Genomic DNA, 17,618 nt, shown 5'->3' on the forward strand with positions numbered 1-17,618 from the left:
CACTGGTTGACTTAGCCCCCTCAAAATCCCTATATTTCTCCCTTTCACTTTATCAACTTCAATTTTGAATTATTGTTACGCCATTGTCTGCACCTATATCGCCAATATCTCCTCTTTCCCTTATAAGTTGCGTCTCACCACCATTAAAGCCCCATATTTTCCACAAACATTAACCACACTCCACTGCCACCTCTTAATCCTAAATCTCATCGTCATCAACCACTAACGGAAGGGACAATTTGGATGTAGGATATCATGGCTAACGGAATCATCTTCTGCCTTCTCAACTCTCTCTATCTCTCTCTCTCTCTCTCTCTCTCTCTAAGAAAACCCTAAATGCTCTACACAAATAGCCGACATCACCAACGCTGGTTCACCACCTTCGACTTCAGGTATCGTGAAATCACTCCTTTCTCCTCCACCTGAAACTCATTTGTGTAGGCATCTATGTGTTTTTGTGTGTATTTGTGTGAGTTTTATTTTTGTCTATTTTGTTTTATTTGAACCCTAAATCGATATGAATCAATTTGATTTTTGATTTTTGATTTTCTGATATTTTGATTTGATGATTTGCAGGTCACAGTAAAAGAATCTAACTAGAATCATCTCAAATGGAGAACCCACGAGAGAACCCAGTGATGTTTTTGGTGCGTCCCGGGTGCTCACTTGTGATGAGCCTTTAGGTTTGGCACATTTGTTTCTCTCTGCCTATCTCTCCATCATGGTTTGTGTATGACTAATGTTCATCTTCAAGTTTTTTTGTTGCAGATCCATTCGAAAGCCTTATATTCAGCACAACACACACCACACAGCAAAATTCGGGTTTTTTATTGATTGGACAGATGTTTAAAGTAGATATGAAAATATATCGACACCACCACCATTGTGCTGGTCGCATCCAGTTCCACCGCCTCAACATTAAGAATGATTCGCGCCTCGAAGGTTTTATCAAGTGCTCCGATCTGGTAAAACCTTCAATTGGATTTCTAGATTTGTTTAATTTAATTTTTTTTTTTGCAATCCTTGATTTTTATTTGTGTTATAAATCCTCTTGGAACTGCATTTTCATCTTCTTTATGTAAGAGTGAGGATGTTGATTTCGTTAAGCACTTAAGTTGTTATGTTGCTCAAAGTGTTGAATACATTTAGAATCCGGTCAAACATAGTGTGCGTGTTCCAGGCTTGAAGAGTAAAGTACTGAAAGAATCCATTAGGACATGACTGTTAGTAAATTGCAAGTTTTGCTAACCTTATTTGATCATTTCAATTGTTTGATGGGGATTGAGGTCATATATTTGGTGTTTCTTTTTTACTTTCAGTTTACACACGCCAACTGTTTGATATAATGTCTGTGTGAAGGTTAGACTTCTTTATTAAAATTTTAAAGGGTGTAAAGGTGACATGAAGCAAAACCATCAAAGCCTAATCTTAATCTTGAAACATGAACCCAACAGCACTTGAGTTTGTCTCACACATCGCTTTTAATTAAATACATATAAATACTCTACTCTCATCATCCAAATCTTCAATCCCACTTCATATTCTGCAACAACAAACTAAAGGAATCATCATCACCTTATATTTTCTAACAGTTGTGCACTATTTTTCGTATAGTGCCTTCAGTTGATGAAAAGCTTGCCATGGCCAAGAGTTGCTCTCATGGTAATCTCTCTCTCTCTCTCTCTCTCTCAATATAGACACGTATCTATATATAATACATGTGACTAAAGTGTTTTTTTGGTGGTTTATACAGAGGGAGTAATTCGAGGAGCTAAGGTAGTTGTGTTAACCACCATTGCCACCGCTATTCCAACTATTAGTCTCCTTCTTGCTCTTCTTTACTTACTTGGTTTAATTCCCTAAGTGTTTCATCTTTATAACTTAAGCCAGATGACAGAATATAATTCATAATATGCATATATATGTTTCAGATGGCAAGTGCAAGAATAAAAAAAAGCATAAAAAAACTACACCTTTCACTACTCATGCATGCCTATGGAGACCAAACAACCACAAGATCGTTTGCTATCAGAGCACTGATGAATAAAAAAACAAAGCATAAAAAAATATGGCCGACCTTTCACAGCTCATACATAATAATTTTGATATGGCTGATGAATACGGTTTAGTTTTTTTGAAGGTACAAATGAGCTGCAATGGTTGGTTTAAAGTACAAGAAATTTTAGATATGATAAATAGGATGGGTTTTAAGATTTGAGAAAGTTAACCGTGACCAAAAATAAGTTATTAATTATAATTTGTTTTGAGTTTTTTATATTTTAAAATATTCTTCATTTGGTGTTTAAGATGTGTAATGGATGGAACGTTTGACTTCAATATATTTATTTTTTATGTTTTTTTATTTATGTTGTATTATCCATGATATGATTAGTAATGTTAACTTTAGTTTATGAAAAAACAAACACACTTGAGTTTGGATCTGTACGACTAATTTTTTTTATATTATCATAGTAGTTTTAAAATCTTTTGAGTACATATTCAGTTGATCTAAAAAATATTAAACGTATACATGTAGTTAGACATAGTATTCTCATATTTATTTTATATTTGAACCGCTCAAACTTATACTCTATATACTATATTATAATACATAAATAATAATAGTAGTAAATACAACATATTAAACATGGTATACAAAAACATAAGCATTGATCTTAAAATTAAGAGGTATAAGGTTTTGTGCTGAATTTTCATCTAATACATCATTAAGCTCTCATTATCCAAAATATTGGCAATCCCGCTGATAAAATTGAAAGTAAAGTGAACAAATGAGTTTGAGGGGCAAATTCAATTTTTTTGAAAAACCCTCCATAGAAGTGTAATTCTAAAACCTGATATGTGGCCGCCCCACCTCCACCTCCTTTGGTAAAGAGTAGTGTGTGGAATTGTTTAAAATAAAAAAAAAATAGTTTGTATAATTTATGTTTGATTTTCATTTTATTATTTAATATCATAATTTTCGATTATTGTTATAATTGTAGAATTTGTTTTTAATATATTATAGCTACCGACATTACTTGCATATTTGAAAACATAAATTGATATATCCATTCTTAGCATGATTCGAGCCGTACTCACTTTGACTTTTTAGTGGGTTGAAATAAAATAAGTAATATTTTTAATAACTTTTATTTGAACTAGAGGGTTTCCCGTGCGTTGCACGGGACGGAAGGTGTTCGTTTTGTCAAATGAAATATGTTGCTTGCATTGGTATCCGTAGTAAAGTACATTGCTATTATGTGTAAACCGTCATCAATCGGATGAGTAGAAATGCAATGTAAGTGATGATAGTAAAAGAAGTACAATGCTATATTTGAATAGATTTTCAAAAACAATGAAAACACAATCTTATATCCGGGTAGTTTTAAATGAATGTACAATGTAATATACAACAAATGTAGAAAGAAAATTCTATTGATGCGAAAAAAAACAAAAAAAAATCATCTTTGTAGAAAGAACATCTAGTTATAGGTCAAGACAACCATTATTCTTCTACTTATGCTACATCATCCATTTGAAACATTAAAATCTAGTGAAAGCCTCACTATAAGTGGTGTCAAATAACACAGCACATAAAAAGCACATACAATTTGTTCTACTTCTTCCTCATGGCCTCTACTTTCATTCAAAAGGAAACAAAAAAACAAAAATTAGATATCATATAAAAGAATGTTTGTAGTAGACTAAAATCAGATAGCAGACAAACATGTCAACAGATTCATAGCTCACCATATATTAGAACCCTACATATCATTTGTAAATAGTAAATAAAAATAATAAAAACTCATACCAGGGGAGGGAAGTCATACAAAACAATAAAAGATTTGAACGGAAGACTTGATTGGTCCAGAATTAGAGAATTCAAAAGGTTCAAAGTAAGACAAACCAGTAGATGTTGATCCCGAATCACTACTGGAGCTACTTGAACTATTCCTTTTGCTAGTCCCCACATCTGTGTCCACCAATGTCCACATCCTCTTCATTATCTTCATTACCTGAAACTAACAACAATATTACAACCAACCACCAAAACAACCATATTTCAGCTTCCATGAAAATAAATAAAATAAACCTTTACATGGATGTGTAGATGAGTTGCTGAACCCCGACTCATTGTGAAGCTGCAATAACACATACAGAATCATCAAAACGATCACCCAAAACTGCTTGGTAAACAGGGATCTTTGTAAGAAATTTGTACCTCAATTTCACAAATTTGTAAGAAATTTTTAAGAAATTCGGTGCTTCTTCACAGTCACCCATTCTTTCACCTGTAACTTGTGGATGTGAGAAGAGTCGGTGGAGTTAGTGCTCGAAAGGAAATTAACGACCATACATGATGAAATAACAACTGTAAATTGGTCGCATACGTTACTCGATTGCTTTTCACTGCCTTCCATTTCCGATATCTGATGGTCGAGGCGAGAAGGTGGGTGCCCTGGCACTACCTTTTGCTTCTTACTACTGACCACTTTCTTATTAGCTCTCCTGCCTGAATCCAAGGCGAAGGGTGCGACCGATTCTAGGTCGACCTTTGGAAAATCGATTTCTAGAGAGAATGAGAGATCGATTAGAGAAGGAGAACCGGTAGCAGCAGATGGAACGGGAAATTTCGAAGGAAAGGGGATCGGTTGCATAGATGCATTCTGAGTTGCCTTCCCAAGACACGACCTTCAATTTCATCTTATGCTTAATGACCGAATCAAAAACATCATCGCCTCAATACCAAAAGAAATAAAAATTGGAACCCAAACGAAAGAGATTAGGGTGATGGACTGAAGGGGTACCCTCTGAGAATTGTTGTTGCTTCTGATCGGAGTCGAGAAAAGGAGAGGTAGAACGGTGTTTAGATTCCACTCCATACTACTCGATATTTTACAAATATTCGAATAATGTATCAGATAATAAGAACTTATCACATGAAATTGGAGGCTTAGAAAAAAAAATTGGGCCAAACACCGGTTGCATATTCCAATCGGATATGCCTTCCGAGTTGCCATGCCAAAATACGGCCTTGAATGTGAATTGCTTTCACAAAAAAACTCATCATCGCCTCAATCTTGATTCGTCAAGAACAATAAAAATCGGAACCCATCAAACAAAGCAATCAAAAAACGTGAAATAGAAGATAGGGAAGAAGGACTCAGAGCATCAATCGCATAAACATAAGAAAGAGGTACAGAAAACCAGCAGCAAGAGACGATTGAAAGTCGATGGTATGCGTCTCTAATGGGAGAATGTAGATGAAGCACCACCGATCTCAACACCCACAACAAAACGGGAGAAGACCACGTGCACAACAGGTCACAATTCCACCAACGATTTCCGATTTTCCAAGCACTGCCATATTGGATTTTAAGAGGGTAGAAGAAGGTTGGAGGTGGATATTAGCGAAAGTAGGCGATTGTGGATATGGGAGAAAATCATGGTCGCCGTTTGGATTTAGACTGAGAGAAGAGCAGACGAACATAACCGGTGAGAGGCGGTGGAGGGGTCAAATACTTTGTGCAGGTAGAGAACACGTGGCTTCCACCGACCAATTTTTTAAGGGCGAGTAAGCAAGGAGATGCAGAAATAACAAAAGAGGGAAGACTCCACATTTCTTGTTGGTGTCAGAAACTGAAATTGCCCAACTAAAACCGTCAAAGAGGAAAATGGAAGGACAAAATATAAAAAGATACAAAAAGATGGACTAAAGATGCCAAAAAGCTAGCAAGTTTACTGTTAAAATTTTTCATAACTTTAATATATATATATATATATATATATATATATATATATATATATATATATATATATATAATAAAAAATAACTATCAATGATATTTATTTAATAAAAAATGATTTCGATTGGGTTAGTAATGAGAGTAAGAGTTTGGATTTAGTTTGGTTATATAGGTTTAAGAAAAAAAATATTTTTTTAATGAATAATTGAGTTGTGAATGAGGATAGTCTAACGTGATAATAATCATTCGTTTTTTATTCCAATTTTCTTTAATATAGGTCTGAAAATAGTTGAAATCGTACATAAATAGAAACTATTCACAGAAAGGACTATCTGACACACAACCCCCCCCCCCCTCCCAAAAGGGTGAAACGAACTATCCGACATGAAAAAGAAACTAATCGCCGAAAAGAAACTATCAATTGTAAGGAACAATCACGTGTCAATACAAAAGTATTAGTGATCTCTGGTGAACAATTCAATGGTAGTGAAATTTATACTGTAAATGTGGTGTATAAAGAAGTATTGCATGATCAATAATGCACAATCAATCATGTGTTCATTTACATTTGTAAAGAATCTCAATCTTCAAACTCAATTATAGGAGGTCATCGCCTCTAAAAACTAATTTCCAAAAGAAATTATTCATACTCGTCGCTTAGTGCGGGTAAACGGCTAGTATATATATATATATATATATATATATATATATATATATATATATATATATATATATATATATATATATATCGGTTCCGGCGGATACCCAGCGGTTAGCGGTTCCAAAACTTTAGGAACCGGAACCGGCGGTTCCGGTTCCAAAAACAGGTACCCGATTTTTTTGCTCATCCCTTGTCCGAGATACACAAAGTAGAGTAGAAATACATGGGCCTAATATGTGTATATTAATAGTTTAACAACTATTTGATTCATTCAGACATGCAATAAGCCAATAACCGTTTTTGATCCATCGATTTCTCATCTCTCTTTGATTAACATGATTGTTTGAAGTGTAGAATCGTAGGCTTGAACTTTACCAAATTGAAAAAGAGACGGTGTTTGAAATTTCTTTTGAATAAATACCTGTTGGTAATGATAATCTAGTGTGGCGTGGGCTCTTTGAGGTGTGCATCCCACCGACTAAAGAACTTTTTGAAATAAAATTTAGGTTAGTTGATAGCATTGATATTACACCATGCAGATACAGCTACCATCTTTGAAAGAAAAAAAAAAATAATGATTAAAATAGTACAATGAAAACACACACTTATAAAAGAGTAAAGATACCAAACTTATAATTTACACTTTGTTATATATATTACCATTTACCATTTGTTTAGAAAATTAGTTTATTGTACTTTAGAGTCCCCAATACGAATCAAACAACGGGTTCATATCTTTCCACGACTCTTCCTTTTTTTGTATTAAAATAATTAAAAGAAACTAAGAAAGCGTGTTTGACGAAAGGAAAGTGACAAAGTCCAAAATGTATATCAGAGACGACTCAAAGAATCAAACACGGGGTTCACGGCACCTTATCACATTTATCTCGTGCATATTGCACAACACAATTATTATTCTATTTATCACTATTTTTCCCATCATAATAATATTCACTTCCTTTTTTTCTCTTTCTCTCCCTATTTTTCTCTCTCAAATCAAAATCAAATCAGTAACTCCATTACGAATCCTTTGCAATTGATCATGTCGGGATCACCCGCTGTTGAAATCGATTTCTTTCGTCTCAATGCTGAATCATTATCCGCTCCGAAGAAACTTTCTGATCGTCGTGGTAGGTTTAATTTGCTGTTAACTGGTTTATTGTGTTAATTACGTTATATCCGCATTGTTCCTGATCCGGATTACTGGATATGGTTGTGCAGACATCCAAGGCGTGATATCGAAGATTAATCCGGAGCTTCTGAAGACTGCGATTGCTTCCGCATCAGCTAACATGAGTTTCGTGGGGAGCAAGTCAGGTTCATCTCCTCAGCAATCTGAAACTCTGCCGGTTTTTAATCAGGATTGTAGCAGTGTTAATATGGCTAGATGCGGCGCTCCTTTGACGATCTTCTACAACGGAACAGTTTCCGTTTTCGACGTTTCTCCTATTCAAGCGGAGAATATCATGAAACTTGCTGAGAGTGGAAGTTTAGGTTATAAGACTGTTGTTGAACCAACACTTGTGAAGCCTACTACTGTTAGCAACCAAAATCCGGCGGTAGGCGGAGCACTCAACAAAGGTACGCAACGTCGACGTATACAATCTGTTTAACAACTTCTGATTCTCCATTACTTTTCCAATTTCCACGATTTGCTTAGGATTATACCGGTTGTTGATGTTTATTTGCTTCGTTTTCATCAGATCTGCCATTATCACGGAAGAAATCGTTGAGGAGGTTTCTGGAAAAGCGCAAAGAAAGGTTTGTTACAAATTTCTGTTTTGATTTCATCTCATCAATAACAACGTTTAAATTTTTTGATAATTTTTTATTTTTTTTAAATGTAAATATTAATTAATTAAAATCATTCTTTGCTTAGCTTCTATTTTGGAAATTTGTGCAGGCAGGTGTCGGCATCTCCATACGCGTATTCACAAGAAAATGCTTCTTTACATTGAAGAAAAAGCCGAAACAGAAGATATATAGAAATACAAATATACAAAGACTTTAATTATATGAACTTCTTTTTTTTTTTTGGTTTTTTTTTTCTGAAAAGGGTTTGGTGATCTGTGGAGTTATTAGGCCAATTACAGAAATGATTCTTTTTATTATTATTATTATTTATAGTTGGATAATTTGGTGGTCAACATAATCATATATGACCACGTTTGGTTTGTTTATTATCGACTAATGTTGTTCAAAAGGGTTCCCTCAAATTTGACCAAGTCATATTTGGAAACGTGACAATTCATTTTAATATACTTTTTTAAGACTTTTGATTATTCTAATTAATTCTTATTCGCTGTAATCTTATCTTTCGCTTCATGGTTTTCAGATCTATTTTCCATTCATATGTCTTTATGTTGCGTTTATTTATAGAACAAATACACATTAGTTCATTCACATTTACATTAGCGAGCTATATATAACGGCAGAACATGTTTTATTTTGTCGGTTTCACATTTCCTGTTAAGTTTGTTAACTATAAACTACTTAATATAAGTAATTTCTAATTATATGAAAATATATTCGACGTTTTCGGTACAAAGCTTTTAGCTTTTAGATTTAAGAAAAAACTTAGAAAAATGAAAAAAAAAAAAAAAAAAAAAGCTTTTAGCTTTTATTTAAAAAAAAAACCCATAATCTAAAAATTAATTCAAATAACATTTAACAAAAAGTTGCCTACATTTTGTAACAAATTACAATATTACCCTTAAAAATAAAAAGTTGCCTACATTTTATAACAATTTACAATATTACCCTTAATTAAAAATATTTTTAACGTGCACCTTGCAATACACAATACACTTTTGTAAATAATACGTTGTAACTAACATATATACTTTTGCATATTTTTGTCATGGCAACACGCCTTTAGTGTTGGATTCTTGTAAATTGATTGTCAAGCAACAATTTGGAATCTCTTTACAAATGGTCGGGTCTGTTCCACTGAAATAGGGTTATGTTATTATACCTTTTGATTCGATTCCGATACATTATTGATGTTGGTGATTCTTTTTGAAAAATGGGTTTTGCCTTTTCATCTCAAGTCTCAACTTTATAGAATTATAGATTACAATTTTGGATTGATGTCATGCACTGTCATGCATATCATTTATATCGACTATTGACTACTGGATAGACATTCACCACAAATAAGGATAGGCTTATTCTATAAATGTAACCCATTGTTTGGTGTACCCGTTCTATGTAAGTGTCACATGTAAGTTGGTGAGTCTGTGATTGTTTGATTTTTTATGTAAAAAAGGGATATAGTAGCACTCATAGGGATATTTGGTTTGATCTTCTTGTTCATAGATTCCAATAAAGTTGTAGTAATCAATATGGGACTATTAACTTTGCATAATGCATTATCCAAACATTTGAAAAATATATTGTTAGAAGAAGAAATAATAATATTTCCAAGCTTCAATGACTATAATGGTCAATGTTGCGTATGATGATGGGAAATAGGAAATATCAAATATGTTTGTGATTCATTAACTAAATTGCATTAAATCATTCAAAAATGTCCTATTTGGTTTTTCGTAGTCTTTTTGGTCCTTTCAACTTAGCTAGTTGATGTGAAATGTCTATAATTTATTTTCATTTGAAAATTTTAGTTCTTAGGCTAGAGAGAATAATAACATCCTTAGGCTTTAGGGTGTAGGTGCGGTTGTAGCCGTCGTTCACCACCTCAGCAAAACGGCACACCGTTCCCACCCTGCGGTTCCTACCGCGGTTCAACCCAATGAGGTTGTAGGTGCGGTTCCTACCGCGGTTCAACCCAATGCGGCTAGCTTCTACCGTATCTCTCTCATCTATATTCCGTCATATCTCTCACTTCCAACGACTAGTTGCTAAGTTTTTTTTTCTCAAATTTTATATCCTATAAATACTCATAAACATTAATATTTTAAACCACACCAACACCTCCATTTCTTTCAAAATCATTTGAAAATGTCTTCCTCTTCATTTAGTATGTTTTAGTTTCTTTATTTGTGTACTTCTGTTTTATGTTTTTTGTGGTTTGAAGTTTTTAAGTTTTTATAATGCTACTATGTATTTCTTTTATTTCAAATAATGAATTTTTAAAGTTTTAATTAAATTAAATTGTTAAAAAAATAGTGTGGCATGTCATGGTTTCCACACCTAGTGTGTGGCAATGAACCACATTTTTATGATAAAAATGACCTGACAATGAGGTGACCCCTATATATCAAGAAGATAGTGCGGTAAAGGTGGCACCACACCCTCTAGTCATAGCATATTGTCACATAAGCTTGACACACTATAACCTAATTTTTTGTGGTGTCACCTCAATAACATGTTCTTCTTAGCATTTCTTGGGAAGTGGTAACACAATAGATGCATTTTTTATTTGTTTATTTTTCAAATTTAACAAATTCTATTTTTATAAAACACAAACATTTCATATTAAATAAAAAAAATTACAAAATGATTTAAAACCGACTAAAAAATTGAAGATAAAAAGTACATTAAAAAAATATTTTGTCCCTAAATATTCAAAGGTTATGGATGTAAATTGCATTAAAATTGCATTAAATAAATATTAAAAGATTATGGGTGTAAAATAGCATGTCGTTATTGTAAATCAAAAAGTGATAATTATAAACATTTAAAGTTATGTAATTGCTTAGGGGTGTAAAATGATTTATTGGATCAAAGACAGAGACCATTACGGTAAGTTGGAGCTCTTCTCTCTTCTCTCACTAACACATCTCACTCCCCATAGCATTATATGAATTTTGGATGTATTGGTACAAGTACAACAACCGTAGAAGTATATAGATTTTAAATATTCGTACAAGTTTACAATTCACTCATTTTGCACTTTGATCGACAAACAACTCTCGGGTTAAAACAACCAATTTACACAAGACGGTTCATTATTTAAATCTTGTACGAAAATTACAAGTTTACAAAAACAAGCTCTTGAATAATTAGTTTTTCGTTGTACAAGTGTCTTTTTTTCCTTACTTATTTACCGAGAAAAAAATTAAATAAATTAGGCTTCCTCATAAAGGGTTTCCAATATTTGGGGGAAAAAAATTAGGATTTTAAGAAATAGCCACGATATTTGTAGGTACCATACCATCGTAGGGACTTCTTTGAAATTATTATTATTATTACTATTATTATTATTATTATATATATATATATATATATATATATATATATATATATATATATATATATATTAAATCCAAGGGACCTTATAAATAGTAATCATTTTAGCTTTAGGTTTTTGCCATAAATGTTTGATGAATTTGACATTTTTAGTCCTCGAAGTGAAAACTTTTACATTTTGAAGTTTTGATTAAGTTTTTGTGCCTTTAGATTTTTGCCACAAATCTTTAGTGATTTTGACACTTTTCGTCCTTGCAGTCAAATCTTTTATATTTTGATGTATTTGCCACAAATTTTTAGTGACTTTGACACTTTTCAACCTTGCAGTCAAAACATTTACATTTTGACATAAAAAACACAAAAAACCTCCTTTAGACTTTTGCCACCATATTTTTCCAACTTTGGCAACTTTTACATTATAGCCACAACAATTTTCGTTTTTTTTCCATCAATGTTCTTTCTTTTGGTTCTACATTTTTGACATCTAATTTTAGGGGTTGTCGGTTTTCTCCCTTATTTGTGACGATTTACACTTTCGACACATCTTTTAAAGTTTGCCGATATTTAACTTCTATGACATAGTCCAAAAGCGGCGGAGCCGCGTGTCCTTTTCTAGTATATATTAAAGTTGTGGAAGAAAGGAATAGTAAACTTGTGATACTTTGTCCAAGTTTGGTCCCTTGATTTACATATCCGGTCCCTGTACTTCTTTAATTAATTTATTCATGTCCTTTTGTTTGTGTTCCATTCAACTTCCCATTTTTTTGGCAGAATTGGTCTCTGTATTATTGTTGGAAGTTAGGAATACTAAATTTGGATGTTTTTTGGCAACTTTGGTCATTATTCTTTACCCATTTTGACACTTTTGGTCCTTGCAATCAATATTTTTACACTTTTTTGGAACCTTTTAATATTTAAAGTTTGGCCACAAAACTTTAACGGTTTGACAACTTTGATCCCTTTTCTAAAAAGTTGCTAATTCCTACCCCTTTAATTCTTTAGCCATTTTCACGCTTCTGGTCCTTGCAGTCAAAACTTTTACATTTTTTGTCCGGGGCAAAGCCCGGACTTTTCATCCTTGCACTTTCTATATCTGTCATATTTATCAATTCGGAAACAACATTGAAAGCTTCTGGCCCCCGCGTAGCGGGGGTAACCTTTCTAGTTATTATTATTATTATTTTCTTTTGTCAGAACTATATTATAAAACCTTTTTTTTCAATGAAAATGATCTTTGAAGATTTCTAGCACACAAAAAAACAGTTTTTAGGGGTGAAAATTATCGACCTAACATGAAAATAAACAGATTTGAGTTGAAATTTCTGGTCCGTCAACCCGCTTATTTTATAGGTCGGATTGGGTTACGTGTTTGGGTTCGTGGGTCAATATGCCAATATTTATTATTTTTTTTAAAAAAAATTATTTATGAAATAAGCGATGTGCATTTTCAATCAAAAAACTCAATCATTAACTCCTTTTTGCTCAAAAAGACCACAGATCACTCACCGCCCTTACCTTACTACCTCATCGCCAATACCACCTCCTGTCGGTAGGGTTGTCAATTTATGACACGACATGACAAAAATATACGACACGAAACGAAATTGGGACGAAATCGAAATTCGAATTTGTGTCGTGTTCATGTCAAGTACAAAAACACAAGTTTTTATTGTATCGTGTTGTGTTTAAAATTCGACACAAAATTGGCACGATTTAACATGTGTTTGTCGTGTTTTTCGTATTATATGTGATTAAGTATAAATTAAATACACTAATAATTATATTATTTTATGTTTGTCATATCGTATCGTGTTTTTCATGTTTTAATCAACTTATTTTTGTGTTATTGAAAATAAACACGACATAGTGTCGTGTTAAATAAAACATTGTCATGTTGTGTTATGTCAGAAAAACCACGACACGATTGTCCGATTTTACACCTTGGCGTTGCAACCCACCAACCCACCAGCGCAAAGCCGCAAACCACTGGTACATTTGCTCTCCACCGACCCACAAACGCTCGTCACTCTATCCTTGAACCACCACCGTCGGTGAAACCTACCAGTAAACTCGTGAACCTATATAACTAAACGGGTTATGTGGGTTGGGTTGGATTGATGTTTTTGACCCGCGAACCTGAATACAAATATTGGGTTGGATTGGGTTGATGTATTCTTACCCGCTAACTTGAACCCGACCCAATTGACACCCCTAGTTTTTTTATTGCATGTTTGCGAGTTAAATGGTCTATTTTTTTTTATTTTTTGTTTATCATTATTTTTTTTGTAAAATGGCGTCGTTTTTGTGATTTTGCAGGTCGTTCCAATTTCGCATGTGAGGCCTGTGAAATTGATGATTATTTACGAAAAACCTTAAGTTTTTGCATAAATCTTGAAAAAAGCTTATGAAAATTAATCGATTTTTTCCTTCTTTAAAGCGTTCATATTTGTGTTTGATTATATATTAGTTGGTGAAGATGTCCAACAATATATTCAACCCATATCTAGATTGTCAAACAAAAAGTACTTTTGTAAATCATATAAAGTTAACTAAATAATAAATATGATCTTTGATTGTTAATCTCTAGATAATGGTTCATTTGAGACTCATTCTTTGTAGATTTATATGCATTCTTATCCTCCAATTTATTATGTATTCTTCAAGTAGTCACCATGTTGGTACTTTTTGATAGTCGTGGGGTAGCTAACCCAGTTGAATTTGTGATATTTGTTGAGATGTTTTTGGAACAATTATGCAAATATTTAAGTATATTTTTAGAACAATTATGCAAATATATGAAATTTTATATTTAAAACATATGTAATAAGATTTAAGTTGATGTATATAACGTTCAGTTACGAGCCTTGTTAAACATCCTAACTATTTGGAAACGATTCCAAACTGTTTTTGGCGCACTTTCTCTCACAAGCATCACACAGCCTCGACTTAATCAGTTGAGAACGAGTTGTATCTTCTTTCAAATCCGTGAAGTGGCTGGGAAGATACACACACCCTTCTATCTAAAAACTCATGATAAGATGCTATTATCGTTGCAGAACACGGGCATCGATCAAATTGCTATCAACCCTTTCTCTGAAACATTGCCAACATTGTGCATTTTCTTTTTCCTTTTCCACCTGGGCCCAATTGACTCAAGAACAAGTACAATATGTAGTTCCAGCCCCGGATTTGGATGATGCTCATACAGGTGCCCGCTTTCTTCAAAATTGCATCATCAGCGGCGACCTAGCCTCAGGAAAGACCTTTCACTGTCAAATCTTGAAAAAAGGCGGTGGCTTGGACCTGTTTGGATGGAATATACTTTTGAACTTGTACGTGAAGTCGGAGCTTTTATCGGATGCTCGCAACCTGTTTGACGAAATGCCTAGCAGAAATACAGTTTCCTTCGTCACTTTAATTCAGGGGTTTTCAGAGTTGTTTCCACATGCTGAATCCACCAAACTGTTTGTTAGGTTACACAGAGAAGGTCATGAGCTTAATGCGTTCGTTTTCACTACTATCTTGAAGCTGCTTGTGAACATGGAGTGTCCTGAGTTAGCCAGAAATGTTCATGGGCCAATTTATAAACTAGGTCATCAATCCAATGCTTTTGTAGGCACTGCACTTCTTGATGCCTATTCATCTTCTGGGTTTGTTGAAATGGCAAGGGAAGTTTTCAATTCTATTTTGCATAAAGACATGGTATCATGGACAGGGATGATTACATGTTATGCTGAAAATGATTACTTCAAAGAAGCTTTCAAGTTATTTTCTCAAATGCGCATACTAGGCTTCAATCCCAACAACTTTACACTTGCAAGTATGTTCAAAGCATGTCTTGGCCTCGAGGCCATTGAAGCTGGTAAGACCATTCATGGGTGTGCTATTAAAACCTGCTATGAGATCGATCCTTATGTTAGTGTTTCATTACTTGATTTATACACCAAATCTGGTGATATCAATGATGCACAACTTGTTTTCGAAGAGATACCCAAAAAAGATGTGATCCCTTGGAGTTTCATGATTGCAAGATACTCTCAAAGTGACAGATGTGAAGAGGCTGTGAGACTATTTTGTAGAATGAGACAAGGATCTGCTGTTCCTAATCAGTTTACTTTTGCTAGTGTCCTTCAAGCATGTGCAACAATGGAGAATTCAAGATTGGGGAAGCAGATTCATTCCCATGTACAGAAAGTTGGTCTTGACTCAAATGTATACGTATCAAACGCCCTTATGGATGTTTACTCTAAATGTGGATTCATAGAAGACTCAGTCAAACTTTTCACAGAATCAAAAAACAGAAACGAAATCTCGTGGAACACACTAATTGTTGGCTATGTGAATTTAGGAAACTGGGATATGGCACTTACCCTATTTTCTGATATGCTAAAAGATCAAATTCAGTTAACCGAAGTGGCATATTCTTCTGTTCTTCGTGCATGTGCTAGCTTGACTATATTGGAGTTAGGCATCCAAATACACTGTTTAACAATCAAAACCTTTTATGAACTCAATGTTGTGGTTGCAAATGCTTTGATAGACATGTATGCAAAATGTGGGAGCATAAAACAAGCTCGTTTAATTTTCGAAAAGATTAGCCACAAAGATGTGGTGTCATGGAACGCGATGCTTTCAGGGTATTCCATGCATGGGCTTGGTGAAAAGGCTTTGACTTTGTTTGACTTGATGCGTAAAACAAATATCAAACCAGATGAGTTAACATTTGTTGGAGTCCTTTCGGGTTGTAGTAACATAGGGTTGTTAGATAAAGGAGAAGATTACTTTACTTCAATGGTACAAGAGTATGGTATTAAGCCTTGCATGGAGCATTATACATGCATGGTGTCACTTTATGGGAAATTAGGTCATCTTGAGAAAGCTATGAAATTAATCGATGAAATTGAAGAACCGAGTGTAATGATATGGAGGGCTTTACTTGGAGCTTGTGTGATCCATAAAGATGTTGAGTTAGGTGAAGTATGTGCTACACGTGTTCTTGAAATGGAACCTCATGATGAGTCTACTTATGTGTTATTGTCAAACATGTATGCGAATGCAAAAAGGTGGGATAGTGTGGGATTAGTTAGGAAAAATATGAAAAAGAAAAGGGTAAAAAAGGAACCGGGGCTTAGTTGGATTGAGAAACAAGGCATAGTTCATTATTTTACAGTTGGTGATTCTTCACATGGTGATATTAGGTTGATTTATGGGATGTTGGAGTGGTTGAATTTGAAATGCAAGAAAGAAGGTTATGTATGTAACCATGATGTTATATTACTTGATGTTGAAGATGATGAAAAGGCGCGATTATTGTGGGTACATAGTGAGAGATTAGCTTTGGCATTTGGGCTAATTAGTATGCCTTCAGGATGCCCGATTCGTATCATGAAGAATCTGAGAATATGTTTGGATTGTCATGGTGTGTTCAAGATTATATCAAAGATTGTGCAACGTGAGATTATTATTAGAGATATAAATAGGTTTCATCACTTTGAAGATGGGGTTTGCTCTTGTCGTGATTATTGGTGAAGTTCAAGAGTTTTTGATAAAGGGTTCTTCATTCTTGTGTTCTTCTCTAATGGTTGAGAGTTTCTCCTATGAAAGGACATTTCATGGTTAACCCAAACTTTTGTGAGTCCACTTGGGTCACTATGAACATTAAGAAAAATATAGATTTTTAAATGTTTTATATATATCATCTACAAAATATACTCAAATAATTACCTATGTTTCAGTAATTTAACTTTTAGACGATTGATGCTAAAGTATTTTCTTTAATCATGCATCTAATGTCATAATTAATAGAGCTCAAACAAACATTTTAGATCAAAAAGCAAAGCTTATTCTAGCTCTATTTCGCCAATGGTTTGTGGATTTTATGTACTCCTTGATGATAATTTCTTTTCGATATCTTATACACAGCAAATGGAGTTCGTGTGAATGGGATATATATCCTCAAAGTATTGTGGTTGAAATAGATAATGGAAAAGTTGAAAGTTTGTCCCACGTATGGAAAGTATGAAAGTTTGGACCACTTTATATATAACGAAATTAGTTAG

At 33.8% G+C, this 17,618-nt stretch overlaps 2 protein-coding genes across 2 annotated transcripts; both read left to right on the forward strand.

The window, feature by feature from the left end:
- The first annotated feature begins 7,275 nt into the window (after positions 1-7,275).
- Positions 7,276-8,696, forward strand: JAZ10 (jasmonate-zim-domain protein 10). The gene is made up of 4 exons (XM_079084799.1): positions 7,276-7,538; positions 7,630-7,989; positions 8,112-8,169; positions 8,312-8,696. Exons 1-4 carry the CDS (start codon positions 7,451-7,453, stop codon positions 8,364-8,366), a joined length of 561 nt encoding a protein of 186 aa, XP_078940925.1. The 5' UTR covers positions 7,276-7,450; the 3' UTR covers positions 8,367-8,696.
- A 5,543-nt stretch (positions 8,697-14,239) lies between these two features.
- Positions 14,240-17,378, forward strand: LOC145165884 (Tetratricopeptide repeat (TPR)-like superfamily protein). The gene has a single exon (XM_079084800.1). The coding sequence runs from the start codon at positions 14,590-14,592 to the stop codon at positions 17,086-17,088; it is 2,499 nt and encodes an 832-aa protein (XP_078940926.1). The 5' UTR covers positions 14,240-14,589; the 3' UTR covers positions 17,089-17,378.
- The last annotated feature ends 240 nt before the right edge of the window (positions 17,379-17,618 follow it).

The sequence above is a fragment of the Lactuca virosa genome, chromosome 3 (assembly GCF_052849685.1).
Source record: "Lactuca virosa cultivar CGN04683 chromosome 3, Lactuca_virosa_CGN04683_v6, whole genome shotgun sequence".
Taxonomy (NCBI): domain Eukaryota; kingdom Viridiplantae; phylum Streptophyta; class Magnoliopsida; order Asterales; family Asteraceae; genus Lactuca; species Lactuca virosa.

What these genes read in the sequence shown, in the direction of transcription:
- LOC145165884 (XM_079084800.1), top strand. Translation starts at nt 14,590, where the DNA reads ATGATAAGATGCTATTATCGTTGCAGAACACGGGCATCGATCAAATTG.
- JAZ10 (XM_079084799.1), top strand. Translation starts at nt 7,451, where the DNA reads ATGTCGGGATCACCCGCTGTTGAAATCGATTTCTTTCGTCTCAATGCT. An exon ending in AGGCGGAGCACTCAACAAAG is followed by an intron (nt 7,990 to 8,111) that starts GTACGCAACGTC and finishes CGTTTTCATCAG; the next exon opens with ATCTGCCATTATCACGGAAG. An exon ending in CTGGAAAAGCGCAAAGAAAG is followed by an intron (nt 8,170 to 8,311) that starts GTTTGTTACAAA and finishes AAATTTGTGCAG; the next exon opens with GCAGGTGTCGGCATCTCCAT.